At 42.8% G+C, this 17,688-nt stretch overlaps 1 protein-coding gene across 7 annotated transcripts in view; it reads right to left on the minus strand.

Moving 5' to 3' along the window:
- Positions 1-158: 158 nt before the first annotated feature.
- The window catches only part of PPP4R1L (protein phosphatase 4, regulatory subunit 1-like), an 81,744-nt gene continuing 64,214 nt past the window's right edge, over positions 159-17,688 (minus strand). For 6 of the 7 annotated variants that reach the window (XM_054541894.2, XM_054541893.2, XM_054541895.2 and 3 more), the window contains 11 exons: positions 17,299-17,483; positions 15,761-16,230; positions 13,494-13,687; positions 10,490-10,585; positions 9,640-9,825; positions 9,221-9,382; positions 8,205-8,305; positions 6,151-6,271; positions 5,231-5,365; positions 2,683-2,824; positions 159-1,923 (listed from right to left, as the gene is read on the minus strand). In XM_054541894.2, coding sequence (XP_054397869.1) covers positions 1,766-1,923; positions 2,683-2,824; positions 5,231-5,365; positions 6,151-6,271; positions 8,205-8,305; positions 9,221-9,382; positions 9,640-9,825; positions 10,490-10,585; positions 13,494-13,687; positions 15,761-16,230; positions 17,299-17,483 — 1,950 coding nt within the window. In that variant the 3' untranslated portion in view covers positions 159-1,765. Of the gene's footprint in view, positions 1,924-2,682; positions 2,919-5,230; positions 5,366-6,150; positions 6,272-8,204; positions 8,306-9,220; positions 9,383-9,639; positions 9,826-10,489; positions 10,586-13,493; positions 13,688-15,760; positions 16,231-17,298; positions 17,484-17,688 lie in introns of those variants that run through there. The other variant, XM_063720569.1, reaches the window with a different exon arrangement.

Raw genomic sequence — 17,688 nt, forward strand, 5'->3', positions numbered from 1 at the left:
TACAAGATTCCAGTTGAATAATTCTACTTGCTGCTAGATCAACAGATTTTAACAAAACAATCTCAATTTGCAGGCAATAAAAAAAATTAAAAATTGCTAGTTACCAAAGCAAAACAATATCTCCATTTACTTTAGGCAAGAATTAAACACACGACGGATTGACTGATTTTTTTTTTTTAATATGTAGCTTCCGATTTATTAACTCACTTTTTGCCGATGCTGCCTAAATGCTACCCTGGGGTATGACTTACCCTGGGGTATGACTCACATACGTACCTTATTATTATTTTGGCATGGTGTATATATTCCTATCTTTCTTTTAAAAGAATCAGTTAAATGGAATTTGGAGGTGGGAGTAACATCCTGTATACTAGAAAATTCAATACATAGCTTCAAAAATTTCATTAAAAAATAAAGACAAGACAAACAAGGAAAAGACCAAAGGGCAGACTATAAATAGCTTACAAGCCCTTAGCAGAGCTGGCTCTTGAACCCCAAATGGGCTGTTTCCTCCTTCCTTCCCTTATCCTACCTTTGAGAACATAAAAATAGAAACACGAAAAATGACATGTGCATACATGTATGTAAAATTTGTTCAAATGGTTAGAAAATCTTAAATTACTGATTTTAAAAACCTGGTTAAATTCTAGAGCATCTTTCTCTTAGTCTAAATTTGAAACGCATGAAATCTAAGTGATGTGTATTTAAGTCAATTTGAAGAGTATATAATTTGACCCCCAAAGTCAGAGGTGTGTAGAACTTGTGGGCAGGTTCTGATCAGAACTGAGTTTTCCTTTTTTTTTTTTTGGTTAAGATTCTAAAGCATTAGATATAAAGTCAATATCCACGCATCTCAGTTATCAATTTCCCTCCCAAGTTTTTAAACATATAGCATATCCATATAAAAATGGAAAAACCTCAGTTATCCATTTCCCTCTCAAGTTCTTAAACATATGACAGCATATCCATATAAAAATGAAAAATCTTTCAGCTTTATGCCTCTATCAAAGGCCAACACATATCTTCATGGAAACAGTTCCTGTCAGGCGGGGAGGAGTGAGTGCCTGAGGAAAAGTTCCAAGTAGTTTACAACAAAGGCACAATATTAGAAAGACTGCCATCAATCATTCTTTAGATTTCCTTATCACATTTTTCAAAAATAAACAAATTGAACCATATTTGTAGCAACTCAAAGTGGAGCATAGATTTAAATGATGTATTTGTTCAGCTCACTGATAGGGGGCAAATACTACATAATATATTTTCTGCCTGTCAAGAGTTATTTACATATGTACAGTATTTCAGTTAAAAATAAAATATAACACCATAAACTATATTTTATAGGAAATCATAAGGGAAGGAAATATGCAGGTCTATTAAAGACTTAAGAGCTTCTAATAAACTACTTTACTTGGAGAGGGTTGGGGGGACTTCAGATCATACAGTCTGCCATGGAGAAAAGAACTTGCTGGCAGGCAGCCTGATAGTTCAGAGGCTCCAGTGCCCAGTTAGCCACCTGGTCTGCAATCTTTCCACAGACTTACTGATCAGGCTTGATCAGGATGGCCCAGCCATCCAGAAAAAGCCCCCATCAGGTTCAGTCCCTTCGGGGTACAGATGGAAAAGGCGTCAGTCACTGAGTGCACAGTATGAAAGGTTCCAAAATCTCCCCCAGCTGGTATAATACAATCAGTTTCCCTTCAAGTTATGGTAAGCCATATGTGCCAAGCATGAAATAATCAGACTGCAACTCATCACGGAGTAGTTAATTCTGTTTTTCTAGTACAGCAGTGTCTATGATATTCCGCCGCTTTGGTTCTAGGGCTGCAAAAAACGAAACATCTTGGTCCCGGTCTGACTGCAATGCTAAGATGGTCTCTTCAATGACTTCAAGATGAGGGTTACCGGCATTTCTAAAATACGCTAAAGAGAGAAACCATGAGTCTGAATCAGGTAAGCTATGAACAGTGTTCAAAACACACTGGGTTTTGTTTTTTGTTAGCCACATGTCAGGACAATAAATCAAAGAGTATTTCTAAAATGTTAAAGATGGACTCCCAACAGTTATGCATATTTTAAAAATTATAGTAACTATCTTTTTTCCTGCAATACAAAAGAAATGACAATGTGCAGAGCAGGAGCAGGTTGTAGGTAGGGTGGGGCAGGGGGTGAAGTGGCAAGAAATGTACATGTAGGGCAGAGTTCAAGATATTTTCTTATATGTGTGGTGTAGAAATAAACTATCCAAGAAACACAAAGCTTTTATTAAGTCCTGTCCAGGTGTAAATAACCCACTAGTTGGGTTACAAACGTTTTCTAACTGACCACAAAATAATACCATTAAAACGTAACAGCAGTTAAGGCTTACATTTGCTACCTTTCATAATCTTTCATGTCATAACTCAAAATTTATCAATTTCCCTCATTTCTGGAAAGCTATGTAATATTTTGCATTTTAGCGTATGTTTATTAAGTATGAAGACCAAATTACATTCATTTCCTTAGTCATTTTATAAATAACATAAAATGATGCATAAAAGTTAATATATTCATTTACATAATAAATCTTAAGCGTGCTGTCACACAACCTGCCTCAGTTTCCTAGAGGAAATCTAGTTGTTGCCTTTAACAACTGGTGGAGTTTACCCGAAATGTGTAAGTTGCGAAAAGTGCTCCACCTACCCTTTTCCAACAGCATCTGCCTTAGGGCCTTGGCTAGCAGAACCCTCACGTTGGGCACAGGATCTGACGCGAGGCTCAGGAGGCTGGGAAGCAGGTGCTCCACGAACTGGTCCACGGGGACACACTCCTTGCTCACCACTGCCTGCTCCAAGAAAGTCACAGCCAAAGAAATGATGTTTTCCAGCAGTCTTCTAGAAACATACACTTCTTTAATCCCAAAGAAGTCATTTCAGAATCTGTAGGTTTGAGGCGTGTGTGTGAATTTTTAAATCTCAAGCACTGCATTTGGTTAGAAACACAGTTAACATTTTATTATAATTCACTACCAAGCAGTGAGTTCCAAGTAGGTTAAGATCTGGTGAGCTTAGGAGTCAGAAGTCTAGATTCAAAACCTAACTTGGTCTTAGTAGCTATGTGACTTCTGGTTAAGCGGCTTGGCCTTTCTGAGCCTCAGTTTCCTCATCTGTATGATGACAGGTCTGTTATGCAAAACATCTAGGACAATACCACCACACTGCATACAGCTGACCAGTAAGGAAGGGTCAAGAACCTCACCTCAGTCGTTCACAGCGGCCGTGGCTGTCAAGTGACAGTCAAATCCCAAACCATAACCCAATGCCCAGACCTCTGTAAACAATCAGTAAACGCCAGTCCTGTAGTCATACCCAGCATGTGCACATAACTTCTCCACTTACAAGACTTTACATGTATTCTCTCCCTTAATTCTCAGGACTAGCCCTGGAATTCAAAATCAGCCTGGTTTTACAGGTAAAAAAACCTCATTTCCAATGTGGTGGTGACACCCAGAGGTCTCATAACCACCAGGGGCAGCATGGGGGACCGCGAGCCCAAGTGTGGGTTCTAACTCCTGTGGCAGCAGGGTGGGGACTGTGAACCGAAGTGTGGGTTCTAACTCCTGTGGCTTTTCTACGCCAGGGTAATTTGTGTCGTGGAGCATGGGCGCTGTGGCCGTGGCTGCCGGTGTTCCCTAGGTGCCAGGCGCCATGCTGGGTAGCTCAGCTCTATCAGCCCACAGAAGCCCATGACAGCACTAGAAGGCAGGCACATATTCCTGGGCTCCTTTAAGCAGTGTACACGGCACCCAATGTGTAGTCTTTTACCCCTCACCCCCTCCCACCCTTCCCCCCAGTCCCAAGAGTCCTTTTGTTTATTTCAGACTTTCTAAATCTCAGATAAAGAATTTAAAAATAAAAGCAAAAAATATTTCCTTTAAGCTTTCTCCGCAAATTGATTTGGAACATTGACTCTGCCTTCACAAAAGTCTGTGCCGTCTGTGAGTTTGTGAGTCTGTGAGTTTGTTGTTCACTCCGCCATCCACTGCCCTTCTCAGAGTGGGCTGCCAAAGCACTCCTGTAATGTCCCACTGGTCCAACAGGGGGCGCCGGTGAGTCCTCTGGTGCCCTTGGTCATCAGGGAGAGAAAGGGTACTTTGTGGTCTGGGGTTAGATACGGTCCCAACCACGGCTTCACTGTATTATCAACAAAGCTGGGTGGCGGGTTCACAGAGGTTCATTACAGCAATCCCTCTACCTTTGTATATGCTTGAAAACGTGCACAATGAAAGTTAAAATGTTTAAAACAATACTTTAGCAGAAAAAAAAAAATCATGGGCTTACACTTCCTGTGTGATCTTGAACAAGTGACCTAACCTCTCTGGGCTTCAAATGTTTCACCTAAAAGAGCTGGTCTAAAGGTAAATGGGTATGCCATGCTCAGTACACATTACCTCTTGTTTTTTTTTCTTCCCTGAGATGGAGTCTCACTCTGTTGCCCAGGCTGAAGTGCAGTGGTGCAATCTCAGCTCACTGCAACCTCCGCCTCCCGAGTTCAAGTGATTCTCCTGCCTCAGCCTCCCAAGTAGCTGGGATTAAAGGTGCCCGCCACGACACATTACCTTTTATTAGAAAATTAAATGTGTGATGTGATGCCTGGCACACAAGAGGTATTCAAGAAATGGCAGCCATTATCACTGCCATTGCTCCTAGGCAAACATAAATCACACCCTCATTTCCAAGAGGCTGAGTAGAGAGGGCGATCTGAGGAGCTGGACAGGATGATACGAACTCTACACATTTACTCTAAAGAGGTTAAAGTCTCAGCCCTAACCCACTGCCCAGTTCTTCATCTTGCCTTCCTTCCAAAGCCACTGGCTAAGGTGAGGTGTAGTGGTGGACACAGACCTGGATAGGGCAGGAGTGGACTGTGGGCCTGGCCCTTACCTTACTGGATGGAAGTGTGGGAGAGCAGAGGCTTGTTCACTCTGTCTTTAGCATCTAGAATCTGTCTGGACCATGGTAGGTACTCAATCAATAGCTATGTGGTGAATGAGTATGCCAGTGGGGTAACCCTGGGCAAGTCCCTTCACCACACTGGGTTGGTCCCAATGTCCTGTGAGATAACAGGGCTAGGTGAACTAATTCCTCAGTTCCTGGCTAGTGCTCCAGGCTGAGATTCTCTGTCTGGTGAACTTGATTTCATCACATGGCAGATGTTACCCAGGGTAGATCCCTCCCCGGGTCTTGCTAACCTGACAAATGAAAGCGAAAGCTTGCCTTCCAACCCACTTAGAACAGTGCCGGAACCTTATGATGAGCTCACTGATGAAATTTAATCCCAATGCACTTTCACTGTTGGAATAGAACTTCTGCAGAATTGCCACGACCTGTGAAAAATATCAGAAGAGCACATTTAAAATGCTGCCATCTATTTGAATTATGAATACTACTCTACAAGGAAACTAGACATTTTTATGCACCCTTCCACCTTTAAAATGAATGTATAAGCACAGGAGGAAGTAATTTTTGTCGCGGTCATCATTAGAACACAGAGAAAAAAGATGTTTAAATATATGGCAATAAACACACACACACATAAAACCCTTCATAAAAATGAAATTTAAAAGGAGACTGACATTAGAAAAATACATTCTTAATCTTAAGGTTCCAAATTTTAGAGCATGTCCCCTTGCTTAATAACTAAATCATTACCTTTCAGAACATGTCATTTTTATAAAATTTTAATACCATCAGAGTATCTTAAAATCAATATTGTCAAATGTGATTTTTTTCATCTGTATTCAGCTGGTATAAAGCCCACATAAAAAAAAAGATCAGCTTTTCTATAGCAGAGTCTTTGCTCACTAAATATTTTTCTACAAAACCAAGCTGTAAATCAACCTGTATTTTAAAAACACTAACCTATTGCTTAAAGGGTTTCATATATAAAAGGATTACTCCACAATTGCCATCACTGAAACATATAACTTAACAAAAAAAGCTATCCTACAAACTGATAAAACTATAATATAGTTCCTAATTTCAAATTTTAAAAGCTAGTTTCATAGGTTAGCTGACAAATTAAGCCCAGAAAAATTAAAAGAGTTAAAATAGAAGATACATCAACATTCCTATTTGTAAAAATCACAGAGCAAATGCCCTGATTCCTTACTAGTTTGAAGGAGATCCACCGAACTTCAGAAACTTGATCTGCACACAACTTTAAGGCAATGTGCATTAGGTAATCATAAACATCATTGGGACTATAGAGTTCCAGAATCAGTATCAGCTGTCTGAAATTAAAGGGAAAACAACAACAACAACAACAAAAAAAAAAACATTATTTTTGGGCAAAAAAAAAAAAAAACTTATTGATTTCTTTTTACTGTCATTTCATCTTACAGACAAAAATAGCCAGGCTGGGAAATGAACAGCAAAAGACCCAGCAAGATTTCGGTCTTCAGTAAAATGCCAACAGCAGAAAGCTGAGCAAAATGACCATGCAAAAAAATGTGAACAAAATTTTAATTCTTCATCTCACACACATACAAATCAAACAAAAAGTAAATAAACTGTAAAATAGAGGCTGAGAAATTTATGAATACAGATTTAATATTTCAATTTTAGGTTATCAGTTGAAAAGCACATAAAACTTTAAAAATCAGATAACATAAAAATAGCCAGAATGTTGAAGTTCACAAAGGTCAACAGATCAAGCGAACACTCTGAGATTGCACGACCGCCCCGGCGTTTCTCCGACTGCAAACCGAACCGGATGCTCCTGCTCGCGGCTCTTGGCAGCACGAGGTGGTTTCACTGCAGCGAGGTCCGCTTGGAGAGAACTGGGAGCGCGTGCTCCTTACTCCGAAAGGCGAAAGCATGCAGGAGACGGCTGGCTGCAAAAACCCACTACCAAAGCTTTCACTACTTTCTAAATGGGGACGGGGAGAAGGGCATGAAAATAAATGACATTGCTTTCACCCAGGCAACGAAAGGAAATGAAAAAGAGATGGGAAGGAAGTTAGAACCAGAAGCCCGGAGTGCTAGTGAATACTTTCATATCAAAAAGCACCGTTTTCAAAAACATGATACCAATATCATGGGCACCGGAGCACAGAATTCATATCAGTCGCTGTGGCTTCAATAAGCCGGCAGATGGGAGATAGGGCGCGTAGGGGGCTAGATAACGTGGTCGGGCACTGGGGCCGCGCAACCACCCGGGGAAGCCCCGCCGGGCACCGAGCGCGCCTACTTCCCGTGCGCCGCCGCTAGAGGTCGCACTGCTTTCATGGAAAACGTGGGCCTGTTTTTCTCGACTCAGAACAGGATGCTGGGAACATGGTAAAATGACTGAAACCTCAATCTCTCAAATTAAGCAGAATGATTAAAGACCATAGCAAAGAGAAAGGCTTTCGGTTTGCCCCTGGCATCAGCCAAATCATATCCTGAATAGCTGCAAAAGCCTGATGAATTTATTCAGGGAAGACAATTATTTGAGAGATTTCTAGTTGTGGATGAGAAAAATGAAAACTAAAAACACCGAAATGAAAACAAGGTAAAAACTAAAACCCAAACAACAACTGCCACAAACAAATTCCCTCCACACCGTGAAAGGCACATTATATACCTTAGGAAGGGGAGTTATTTAAACTGATGCTTCCACCCTTTCATCATCACTAAAGCCTGGAACATTCCTTTTGCCAGCTGAGGACAGAATTAAATAACTCCTTCAGGCACAAAATGATGTGCAGATAGGAGCCACCTTGGGGGACCTTTTTGTTTCATAATCATCTCATCTGGGTTAGACCCCTTCCTGTCTCCCACAGTAGCTAAAGGGCATTAGGCATGCTGTACCCTACGGAGAGGACCACACTCAGAATGTTCAGGAAAGCTCTGGCAAAAACTGCTCCGATTAATAGGAAAATACTGAAGAGTGGGTGATTCATCTTTTATTTGGTTCAAATAAATTGCCTTCTAGAACAGCAGAACACTCTAATTCGAAAGTGACTCAAGCCCTGTCTTCATCTGAAAATGAATGTCTCCCCGGAGACTGTGGTATTTGTAACTCAGGGTTTTTGGAATTCTGTTTATACCTTAATAAAAACATAATCTCTTTATCTAAAAGAACACTATTGCTGCTGCTTTAGAAATCAATTATATGGTAAGAAAATTAAGATTTATTCCATCTAGTTTGCTTTCTCATACCCCAAATATGTTTTTACTTACTCTGCTAGTTCATATCGAAACCTCCAATTCCTGCTGTTATCAGTCACTACAAATTCTTGAAGCTGATAAAGATAGTCTCTCCTCTTGTCTTCATGAAGCAACTATTTTTTAAAAATGTATATATAAACAAACATGTATAATCCTTCAAAATGACCCCAAATGCCCCCTTTTATTCCACTTCTGATTATACATTTGTCACTGGCAAGAACTTTTGCATTTCCCCTATACCTCGTAATCTATCACCCAGCGTGGCTGTGAACGAACATTGCTGTACACTGACATCAAATGCATCCCTGAACACCTCCAACCTTTTCCCCTGGCTAGGACATGTGCTTATTACGTATTTCTGAATGCCCCTGAGGTCTTCCTGCTTTAGTAATTTCCTATCTAAAAACAAAAAAACAAACAAAAGCCCAGTCTGTGTGTGTTTGGAAGACAGCGTGCCAGTGCCGCTTCCCAGGGAGTGAGGCTGCTGCTCGGCACCAGGAGAGGAGAGACTCAGCTGGAGCAGCGCCCACCAGAGTCCGTGAAGGGCAGCTCTTGGTCATGTGGATGACAGTAATTAGTTTCTCTAGGTCATTTTTAAACTCTTATTTTTATATTCATCATTCGTTTGGGGGGGTGGGGGGAAGCAGCAGCGACTTGCAGAAAAAGTGCTTCATGCAGAACAGAGGTTGGACTTCAGCCCAGGCTCTTCCCCTGGGTGACTTCTGGGCAAGTCAGGTCACTACCTGGGGGCCTTGGTTTCTTCTTTTGCAAAGAGTGTGCTAGGCTTTGTGTCTACCATCTTCCACAGAATTAAAACTCTAATGGACAGGAAAATTAGGAGAAAAAAGTTTAAAATATTTACCCATCACTGAAAGAACATCCACTTTAAGATTATGGATGGTACATTTCAGCTAAAGAAAGCTAAACAACTGCATTGTTTTTTTCACTGACACCATAGACATCCAGGGCTTCACAAATTTGATTCGGAGAGAGGAGGCTTGTTTTTTGCTTTTAACCCTTCTTCCTACCTTTAGAAAATCATACAGGTGTTTAAGAACTCCTATTCGCACTTCATCCAGATCCTTTAAAAATCCATTGAAGATAGGCACCAGGTCAGCTGCTGTTAACTGATCCCCAAGAATCACAGCCAGCTCGTGAATGGAGAAGGCTAGGGTTCGCCGTACCTTCCACTAGGGGTGCATAGCAGACACACGAATCACGACAAGCAAGTGCAATTCAACCTCTTCCGTATCTTACGTGGCATTTTTGGAGCAAAATGAATACTGCCAGGTGTTGGCCACTTAAAGCTTTATTTCATCAGAGACCAGTAAACATGCCAATTTGCATCCACATAAAATTCAGGCCAATAAGCCTTGCTGCAGCTTCCCTTTTCTCCCTAATGAATGACCCACCCTCTTTCTGCACGTGCCTCTGAAAAGGCTTTTACCTGTACATCAGAAGCCAGTGTTTCGTACGTATCTTTCAGGCAGTGCCAATTTTGCCTGCCCAGGGTCAGTGCCACCCCTGGGAGGCTGTAGGCACAGTGTTTGGCTATGTCAGTATCGACAGTCTGGGCTCGAGCTGGGTCAGTCATGGACACATACTGATCTAGCAGCGGCTGAGGTATTACATCCTGGGAAATGAGAGAAAGGAAGCCATCGTGAGTGCAGGAAAATACTCAGGAAAAGCAAGGAGTTTGGAGTTTAGAGGTGAAAACAATAAAGCAGAAATGTGAGAGGAACAGGAGGCCTTCCTAAAGCCAAAGGGCTTCGGATTGCCAACTCTGTTTTCTCCAGAGAGTGGGTTTTCAATTTTGCTTGAAGTGAAAGCAACACCCAGAACTCATCTTTTTAAGATTGGCACAATATTTGATATCATAGAGGACAGTCTAGACAGCAATGTCTCCTTAGGCTGGTACATCCAGCTCTTGAGAATGGAGACTGGCTTCTCTTTTCTTACAACTGCCCCAAGAACCTAGCACCTGAGACCTTATACTCTGATAATCACGTCTATGTTTGACTGTGTTTGATTGAGATAGAACTCAATCAAATCAGTGTTAGATGTCCTATTTTTTTCTCATATTAGTTTGCTTTATTAAAAACACTATTACAGATTGTTCAGAAGCTTAAACACTACCTTACAATTAATTTTTTACAATTATATTAGCAACACGAAATATGAATTAAAATATGTAATCAATATTGATGGAAGAAAAAATATTTGGTTCCAATTCTTAAAGTTAACTTTAAGAAAATATACAGTTTTGAGTTGCCTTCCCCGCCCCCCAAGAAACGAACCTGTAATTTAGATTTATTCTCTTCAAGTGGGGTGGGATCCTGCCTCTGGTCAGTCTCCAGATGGTCACTGGTTCCATTTCTGGATTCACCTGGATCCTACAGAGTTGATTGGACATGTTACCAATTTGCTCCAAAGGAAGCAGCTGTCCTGTCACTTCCCCTTCAAAGAGTCCTTTTTCAATGCCAGAAATTACTTCTGTAAGCCAAGGCAAAAGCTTTCCTTGAAGTCAGTGGTATCTTTCCAGATGTTAAAAATTACATTTGCACAGTTACATATGATACTGTATAAACCAGTTCTTTTAAGTGCTAAGGAAAACTGATTTCATACATTTTAATTTCAAGACTGCTGGAGGTCCTTACAGAAATACAAAGGCTAAAGTGAAAGCAGTGAGGAGCAACCCTGTGAGTTTGCATCCACTATTCCTTATGCCCTAGGGACTCCCCGGTATGGCTAACCAACACCTTTAAGTAATATTCACATGTTTAAGGCACAGACTACTCCAGAAGGGTGAGGTTTGCAAGAAACGGTAGAGCCAGCACCTCCAGCATTTCTTGGTAATCAGGGATTGCAGCAATGGTGGGTCCCTGAAAGAGGATGGGGGCTGGGGAACCCAATGAATTTGAGAGAAAAGATGTGGCTGATACAGGAGTATTTACTCAGAAAATTGTCCTAGATTTTCACATGTACAAACACTCCTAATGTTTGCTGATAAACCTTTACATTAGGTAAACAATTAAAATGAACAAGAACATTCAATGGTGACATTTTGGTCTCTGATCATTGATTAACATTAACTGAGATGGACCTGACCTTCTCCTTCAACCATAACATGGATTTCCAACTTGCACTTGAAATGTCATACTGTCTACCAGCTTAATGGATTCTGACAAATCAGCTCAATATATGATCCCGGAAAGTCGATTAACACACCGATAGATGCTTCGTTTGCTCTGAGGCGCGCCACCAGAACCTTCAATTCCCAAGGTTTTCACGGATATGTACTGTTTATTTTAACAGAGGACATGATAAAACAGAAATATTTTGGTATAAAAACCTAAGACCTCAATTTCTCCAAGTTAATAAATTCACATATAGTAACAAGATGTGTCATTAGAATCACTATTATCCCTTTAGAAATTAATTTTATTCCAAAGTCTTCAGTGCAAGCGTATGTGCAGCACTTAATCCAGGAGCCAAATCAAGGCTTAAGCAAATCACCACAAGTCATGGCACCTCCAGAAGGTATTGTGAGTTCCCCAAACCCCAGTGGGACACCATGCTGGCTGGCTACCTGTGCACCCACCACTCAGCATCCAGCAGCCTCCTTTCTAGCAGGATCCCGACTCCGTTCAGGGGGCTCCCATGTTTCTGCCCAGTTCACCATGCTCAACCCATGAATGCACGCTGTGACTGTGGCCAGAAAGAGGGAGGCAGAAGGAGAGGGCAGGGAGGTGGCTTCCCGCCTGGGGTGTCCTTGTTCTTCAAAAGAGACAAGTGGGAAGACACAGGCCCCGCCTTCCACTGGGCATTTCATGCTGACAAGAGCTACCACAGAGGGGAAGGGTGGACAGATCAGAGCCAAAGGTAAGGAGTCTAGCAGCCCAGAAGCTGCCCAACCACAGCACTTCTTCCTCTTGTCTTGTGCAAGAGAACATTTTCCACATGGTTCTTGGAGTTTTTTATTTCCTTTCCCTTCTTTTGTGACAGGGAGCATCCTAATTAATCCCACTAGGACCTCGGAGTCAAGCCGCAAATTCAAGGGCTCTGCCCTCCCACACCATAAAACAAAGGCCCCATTACACAAACCCTTTTAAAGCCGCAACTCAAAAGCCCCAGCCTGGAGGAATCGTTCTTTTTTTTTTTTTCACCTCTATGATAAAGAAGTCCAAATACTATCACATCCCCACCAAGGTAAATGTGGTCACACCCTTCTACTTAACACTTGCAACTTTTGCACTCTAGGTAACAAGGTTGACAGTAATGAGCTTTCTTGCTAATTTTTTTTAGCAACAAACCAGCAGAAGAGGAGGATATCACCCCATTTCTTATTCATCACAGATAACCAACTCCTACACATTTTATGTTTGAGTTTTAAAATGTTTTCTTTTGCGTTATTAGAGCAGGCCTAAGGGGTAAAGGAGGTGTTAAGTTAATCACTGAAATCAAATTATAAACTGTATGAATAGAGAAACAATTGGTATTTAGGCCCTGGAGACCATGAGATTGAAGAGATTATCCATCATGGCACATGATAACGACACAGTGCTGTCCCAATGACTGTATGACCACAGACTCCTCCCTCATTTTAATCCTCCATTCTGCCCCCCTGCCTGTGGAAGACCCCAACTTAAAGTGGTCCAAGTGGAAGCTCAGTAGAAACTAGGACAGCTCAAGAACCTCCAGCTACAAGGGGTTGACCCACGCTTCTGGAGAAACCTGAAGAAATAAATCATGGGCCGTGGTCTCACAAGCCGTGGTCTCACAAGGGGGTCTCACAAGGGGCTGGCTCCACCCACAGGAGGAAGGGGGTCACTGGTGCTTTTTCAAAAGAAAGAGAAACAGCATGCCAGGACCAGCACTGGAGCATCCATGTACGCCAGAGCACCTACCAAATGGGGGGCTGGTGTGACAGCTGCTCGCAGGGGCCTCGTCCACTTGAAATTCCAGGAACTGCCTGAATTCACCCTCCACTATTATTAAAAGATGTCGATGTCTGTTAGCAGTGACACAGAGCATTTACACGGTTAATCCCCCCCAAGAAGAAGTTCTTGTCATCTCTGGAGAAAAGGGAAGGTACTTTCTGGTGCCCACCCGTCTTCGTGGGAGCACATCGGCACTATCAATCACCTGATTGATTGGTTGTCTAGTTATCCAAAACATGACCTTAAGAATAAAATGAAATTTGCCATTTATCATCTCTGCTGGGATATATTAATAAGAGAAAATGCTGCTTTGTGATTTCTGTCACATCCTCGGTGGCTGAGGGATAGGGCAGATACTTACTGGGCTTTGTAATATCCTGGCCACAAAGAGCTCATTCTGAGATGATGAGGCCGCCAGAGTGATCTGATTGTCAGAGGCAGAGCTGGGATGTGAAATGGACACTTCATTTAGGCCTGCTGTTGGCTTGCTCTCAGGTTCATTCACGCAGTCGAGCTGTGCAGCTCTCAGTGCAGCGGATAATACCTGAACTTGAGCTGTAGGAAGAGAAGTTTCAAGAAATTTAACAACTTTATTTGGTTTGTGGGGGTTTACTTCAGAGAAGTCTTCAAAACAACATAGTCTGCACTAAGCTACACGGTGTGGGTGTACTACACTGACACGTATCTGTTCTGAAGTGACAATGCTCTGGAGTCTCAAGACAAGCTCTCAGCAAGGTGGTGATATTTCCAGCCACTAACAATAACGACTTCAACTAAATGCCAGCCACGCACAGAACATCAAACCTGAACTTGAAAAGTCTCAATTCAGAAAAACCCAAGTGACTCCACCATGTTTCACGGAAAGACAGCATGGTATCACTGAACAAGGATGACTGGGAGGTCCAACAACTCAGTGAAGGGTATCCTGCTCCCCCATTTGTAAAGCAGGATGGCTACTTGCTCACATACACATACATACATGTGCACACACACACCCATGCATGAATACATCCATTTACACACAGATGAGTAATGCTCTCACTCACCAAGCCCCAAAGGCTGCCCATTCTTTCTGTCCAGAGTATGACAGTTTGAGATTATCTAAACAGTAAAGGTAACACACTTCACATACCTTTCTGTAAAAATAAACAAATGTTTTAGTGTCCCCAACCTCCCAAGACACACACACACACACACACACACATATTACTTCCTGCATCCTGCTTCTATTAGTTAAATTTGGTGGACTCCAACATTCATCAAAACACTGAGAGCTTGTAGCTGGCTCTGCGCTGTGCCCAGGACAAGTCCCACTGCTCCAGTGCTACACACCAGGCCCTTCCCAATGGCCTGAGTGACATCTCCTGCCTGCCATGGCCAGTTCACAAATAAAATGCATCACTTATTTCTAGATCTTCTGGGATCATAGATCTCTTTGAGCTCTGAAGAAAGCTATGGGCCTTGTCTTACAAAGAAATTAAGTATGCACAAACATGCAAGATTTTACAAATGATGATTTCAGGGAACTGAAAGAACCCTCTGAAACTCATCCCCTGACTTCTCTGAATGGTGGGTTCTCAGCCAATCTCTAAAGCCCAGGCCAAATGTCACCTGCTATGTAAGGTCTCTCCCAGACATTTCCTCTACACATCGCATCCCCTCCGTTCCCAGCCCTCGCCATGTCCCACAGGGTGGCTGCCTGCACAATCCCCTTAACCGTATCACAAGGGCCTCAGGGGCCACAGTCATCACTGCCCAGCCCCCAGTCCAGGTCTTACACCGGGGATTAAGGCAGCTCAGTAATGTGTTTTCCAAAAACAGACCTTTGTCTCTAGCTATTAGAAGTGATATGTTACGTGTACCTATTCCTTCAGCAAACATTGATTTAATTTCCTTCATAAATTTAAGGATAAAGAATAATCACAGGGCTAACTGAATTTTCACAGTTCCCTTCCCGAAAGCTTCACAAATCTCTGCCCAGCAACAGCAGCAAGTGATGTTTTTTTCCAATTTCTCCAGTGCAAGGAAGAATACAAATATAGCACTGTGCAGAGAAGGAAGATCACGATAATGGGATATGGATTGCAAGGTCCAGATCCCTGATCAGATGCTCAGTGGGAGCACGAGTCATAAAATGAAAAATACCCCAAAGAAGTAGTTGTGCTTTTCCTTCCTGTACAAAGACAAGAACCTTAAAGTTTAGCTAAGGGCTGCGTTAATAGGCTCCAAAAGGAGGCCATCCTTGGCTGTTCATAACTAGAAAGGGCATTCTATGTGGGAGATGATGTAAGAGTGTGTCTAAGGAGCTAATAAAATTTCCCCTGCTACAGATATGCCCACAAACTATCCACTTTCCTATTAGAACTGACTTCAGACTCTGTGCACATCCATCTGCAAAATTAGAAAGCAAAATCATTGCACAGGTACCTGCACAGAGGTATTTCTGACTTTTCGAACTGTACTGAGACTGAACAAGTCTCTCCTCTCAATGTGTATACAGTGTAAACGAATACAGGTCCACACGCACATGCGTCAGTACACATACCTGGGGAAGAAGGAAGTGGCGAAATGCAACACACGACACAGAAATATCCCATCTTCTCTTTAATGACAATAAACGACATTTACCTTGAACATCTGGATCATTCATCAGATGCTCCTGCAAACTATCAAGGACTTTCTGAATCTCACTCCGGGCCACACAGCTGTTATGCACAACCCCAGGTCTGTTGCAGTCGTCCTCCTGAGGCCCAGTCTCGCTCAGAAGCAGCTCTAAGTCCTTGCTTATGTCAGGGAGAGGAGTTCGCCAATAAAGAAAATGATTGAACACATCCTCAGTGTTCCCTGGGCAGGCCCAGGAATCTGATCCAGGGTAGCTGCTGATGGGGAGGTCGTTAATGTCAGAAAGCTTTGAGAAGGCGCTGGTCTCTGGGGAAAGCCTGGTCAACTCAGCTCCAGCTGACACACAGCTTTCCACAGGGTTTTCCGTTGGGCCGTCAGAGGAGCTACTGATGTGCGGGAAATTACTGGTTTTCGCTGAGGTCCCTTCCACGGGTAGCTCTGGCTCCCTCTGCACAGGCTTTGCTGAACTAGTTAAACTGAGGGAAGCAAACTTTTAATACTGTATAATAGACTGAAAGTCACAGGGAAAAACATGAGAACCACATCCTCACCCAGTCCTCTACTTCCTAGCTGACCACTGGCCCCTCTTTGTGTCTCCTGGTGACAGCTGACTACAATCTCACGAGAGGATAAGAGGTTTGTCAACCCCCACTGCCCCGCCGGGAGTATGATGGGCACTGAAAACACCACTTGAAAGTTCAGCCGTTCTCTCCACTATACTCCAGGGCTGAGCCGGCCTGGACTTCTGCTGGAGCACCTTCGGTACATTTCATCCATTTCCTGCTCATGAGTACCTCCACCAGGGGGCAGGCATTAGAAAACAAAAGGCGCTGAAACTGGTAAGAGGTGGCTGGCTATTTGTTAACCACCTTGAGGTCTTGAGGAAGACACTGCCCATGGGCCTGCCATACAGCAGGAGCTCAATGAACTGTGATGGAAGAGGGATGGAGGGAGGATGGGCCAACCTCGTAAGGATTTGTATTCTGTGAGAATTACCCACTCTCACACGCCTGCATGCTAGCAACAATGGAGAGACGTTTATGAACGACTTCAAATAGGATGGTTGGTGTATACACATCAGCCTCAGAGGAAAGACATGACAAACCCAAGATCCAGCGCCATACTAGCAAACACTGGAGGGTCTACCACTGTTGGTCAGGAGTGTCGCCTTTATGTACATGTAACCCAATCTCCAAAAAAGTACATTTGGGAGACTTCACATTTTTCCCTAAGTAAATTACCCAGAGAACTTCATTCATCAAAAAGTAAGAGAAAATTTTCTTTATAGGTTATTTAATCACTAATCTCAATGAATATTTTATCTAAATTTAGGAGACATAGTAGCTTCATTATTTATAACCCAGTAGTCATGTTTCAAAATCATTATTGCAATTACTTTTTGCTTCTTTACGTAATTAAAGCTCTAATATTCCATCTTGCCCAGAAGGTCACTACTAAAACTCGAGACAAGATAATTGCTGAAATTTTAGGTGGGTGCTTAAGGTACATCGAGGGTCCTGGTGGTGACCCCAGCCAAAGCATACCTGGCAGGGGAAGTATTACCACCACTGCTGGGAGCAGGTGAGCCAGAGGCAAAACCAGAGTCCAAATCCTGGGTGAGTGGCCAGATGCTCAGGGCGCCATCCTCTCGAAGATAAAGGCCAGCCCTGGAGGGGTTTGCAAAGGTGGAAATGAAGGGGCCGAGGGACTGGAAGGCAGCCTGGCGCACCTGGAACCAGAGAGAACAGTGCAGTGAATGAACGCACCATCGGCCAGCAGCAGTGGCCAGGACTGAGCTCAGGCTGAAACAGATGGTCGGACCCCACACAAGCTACTCTCCACCACATTACATCTATGGAGATTTATTGCTTTCTAAATCATTCCCTAAATTCCAAATACTATTATTCAACAGAAAGTAAGGAAAAATTTAGCCC

The sequence above is a fragment of the Pongo abelii genome, chromosome 21, assembly GCF_028885655.2.
Source record: "Pongo abelii isolate AG06213 chromosome 21, NHGRI_mPonAbe1-v2.0_pri, whole genome shotgun sequence".
Taxonomy (NCBI): domain Eukaryota; kingdom Metazoa; phylum Chordata; class Mammalia; order Primates; family Hominidae; genus Pongo; species Pongo abelii.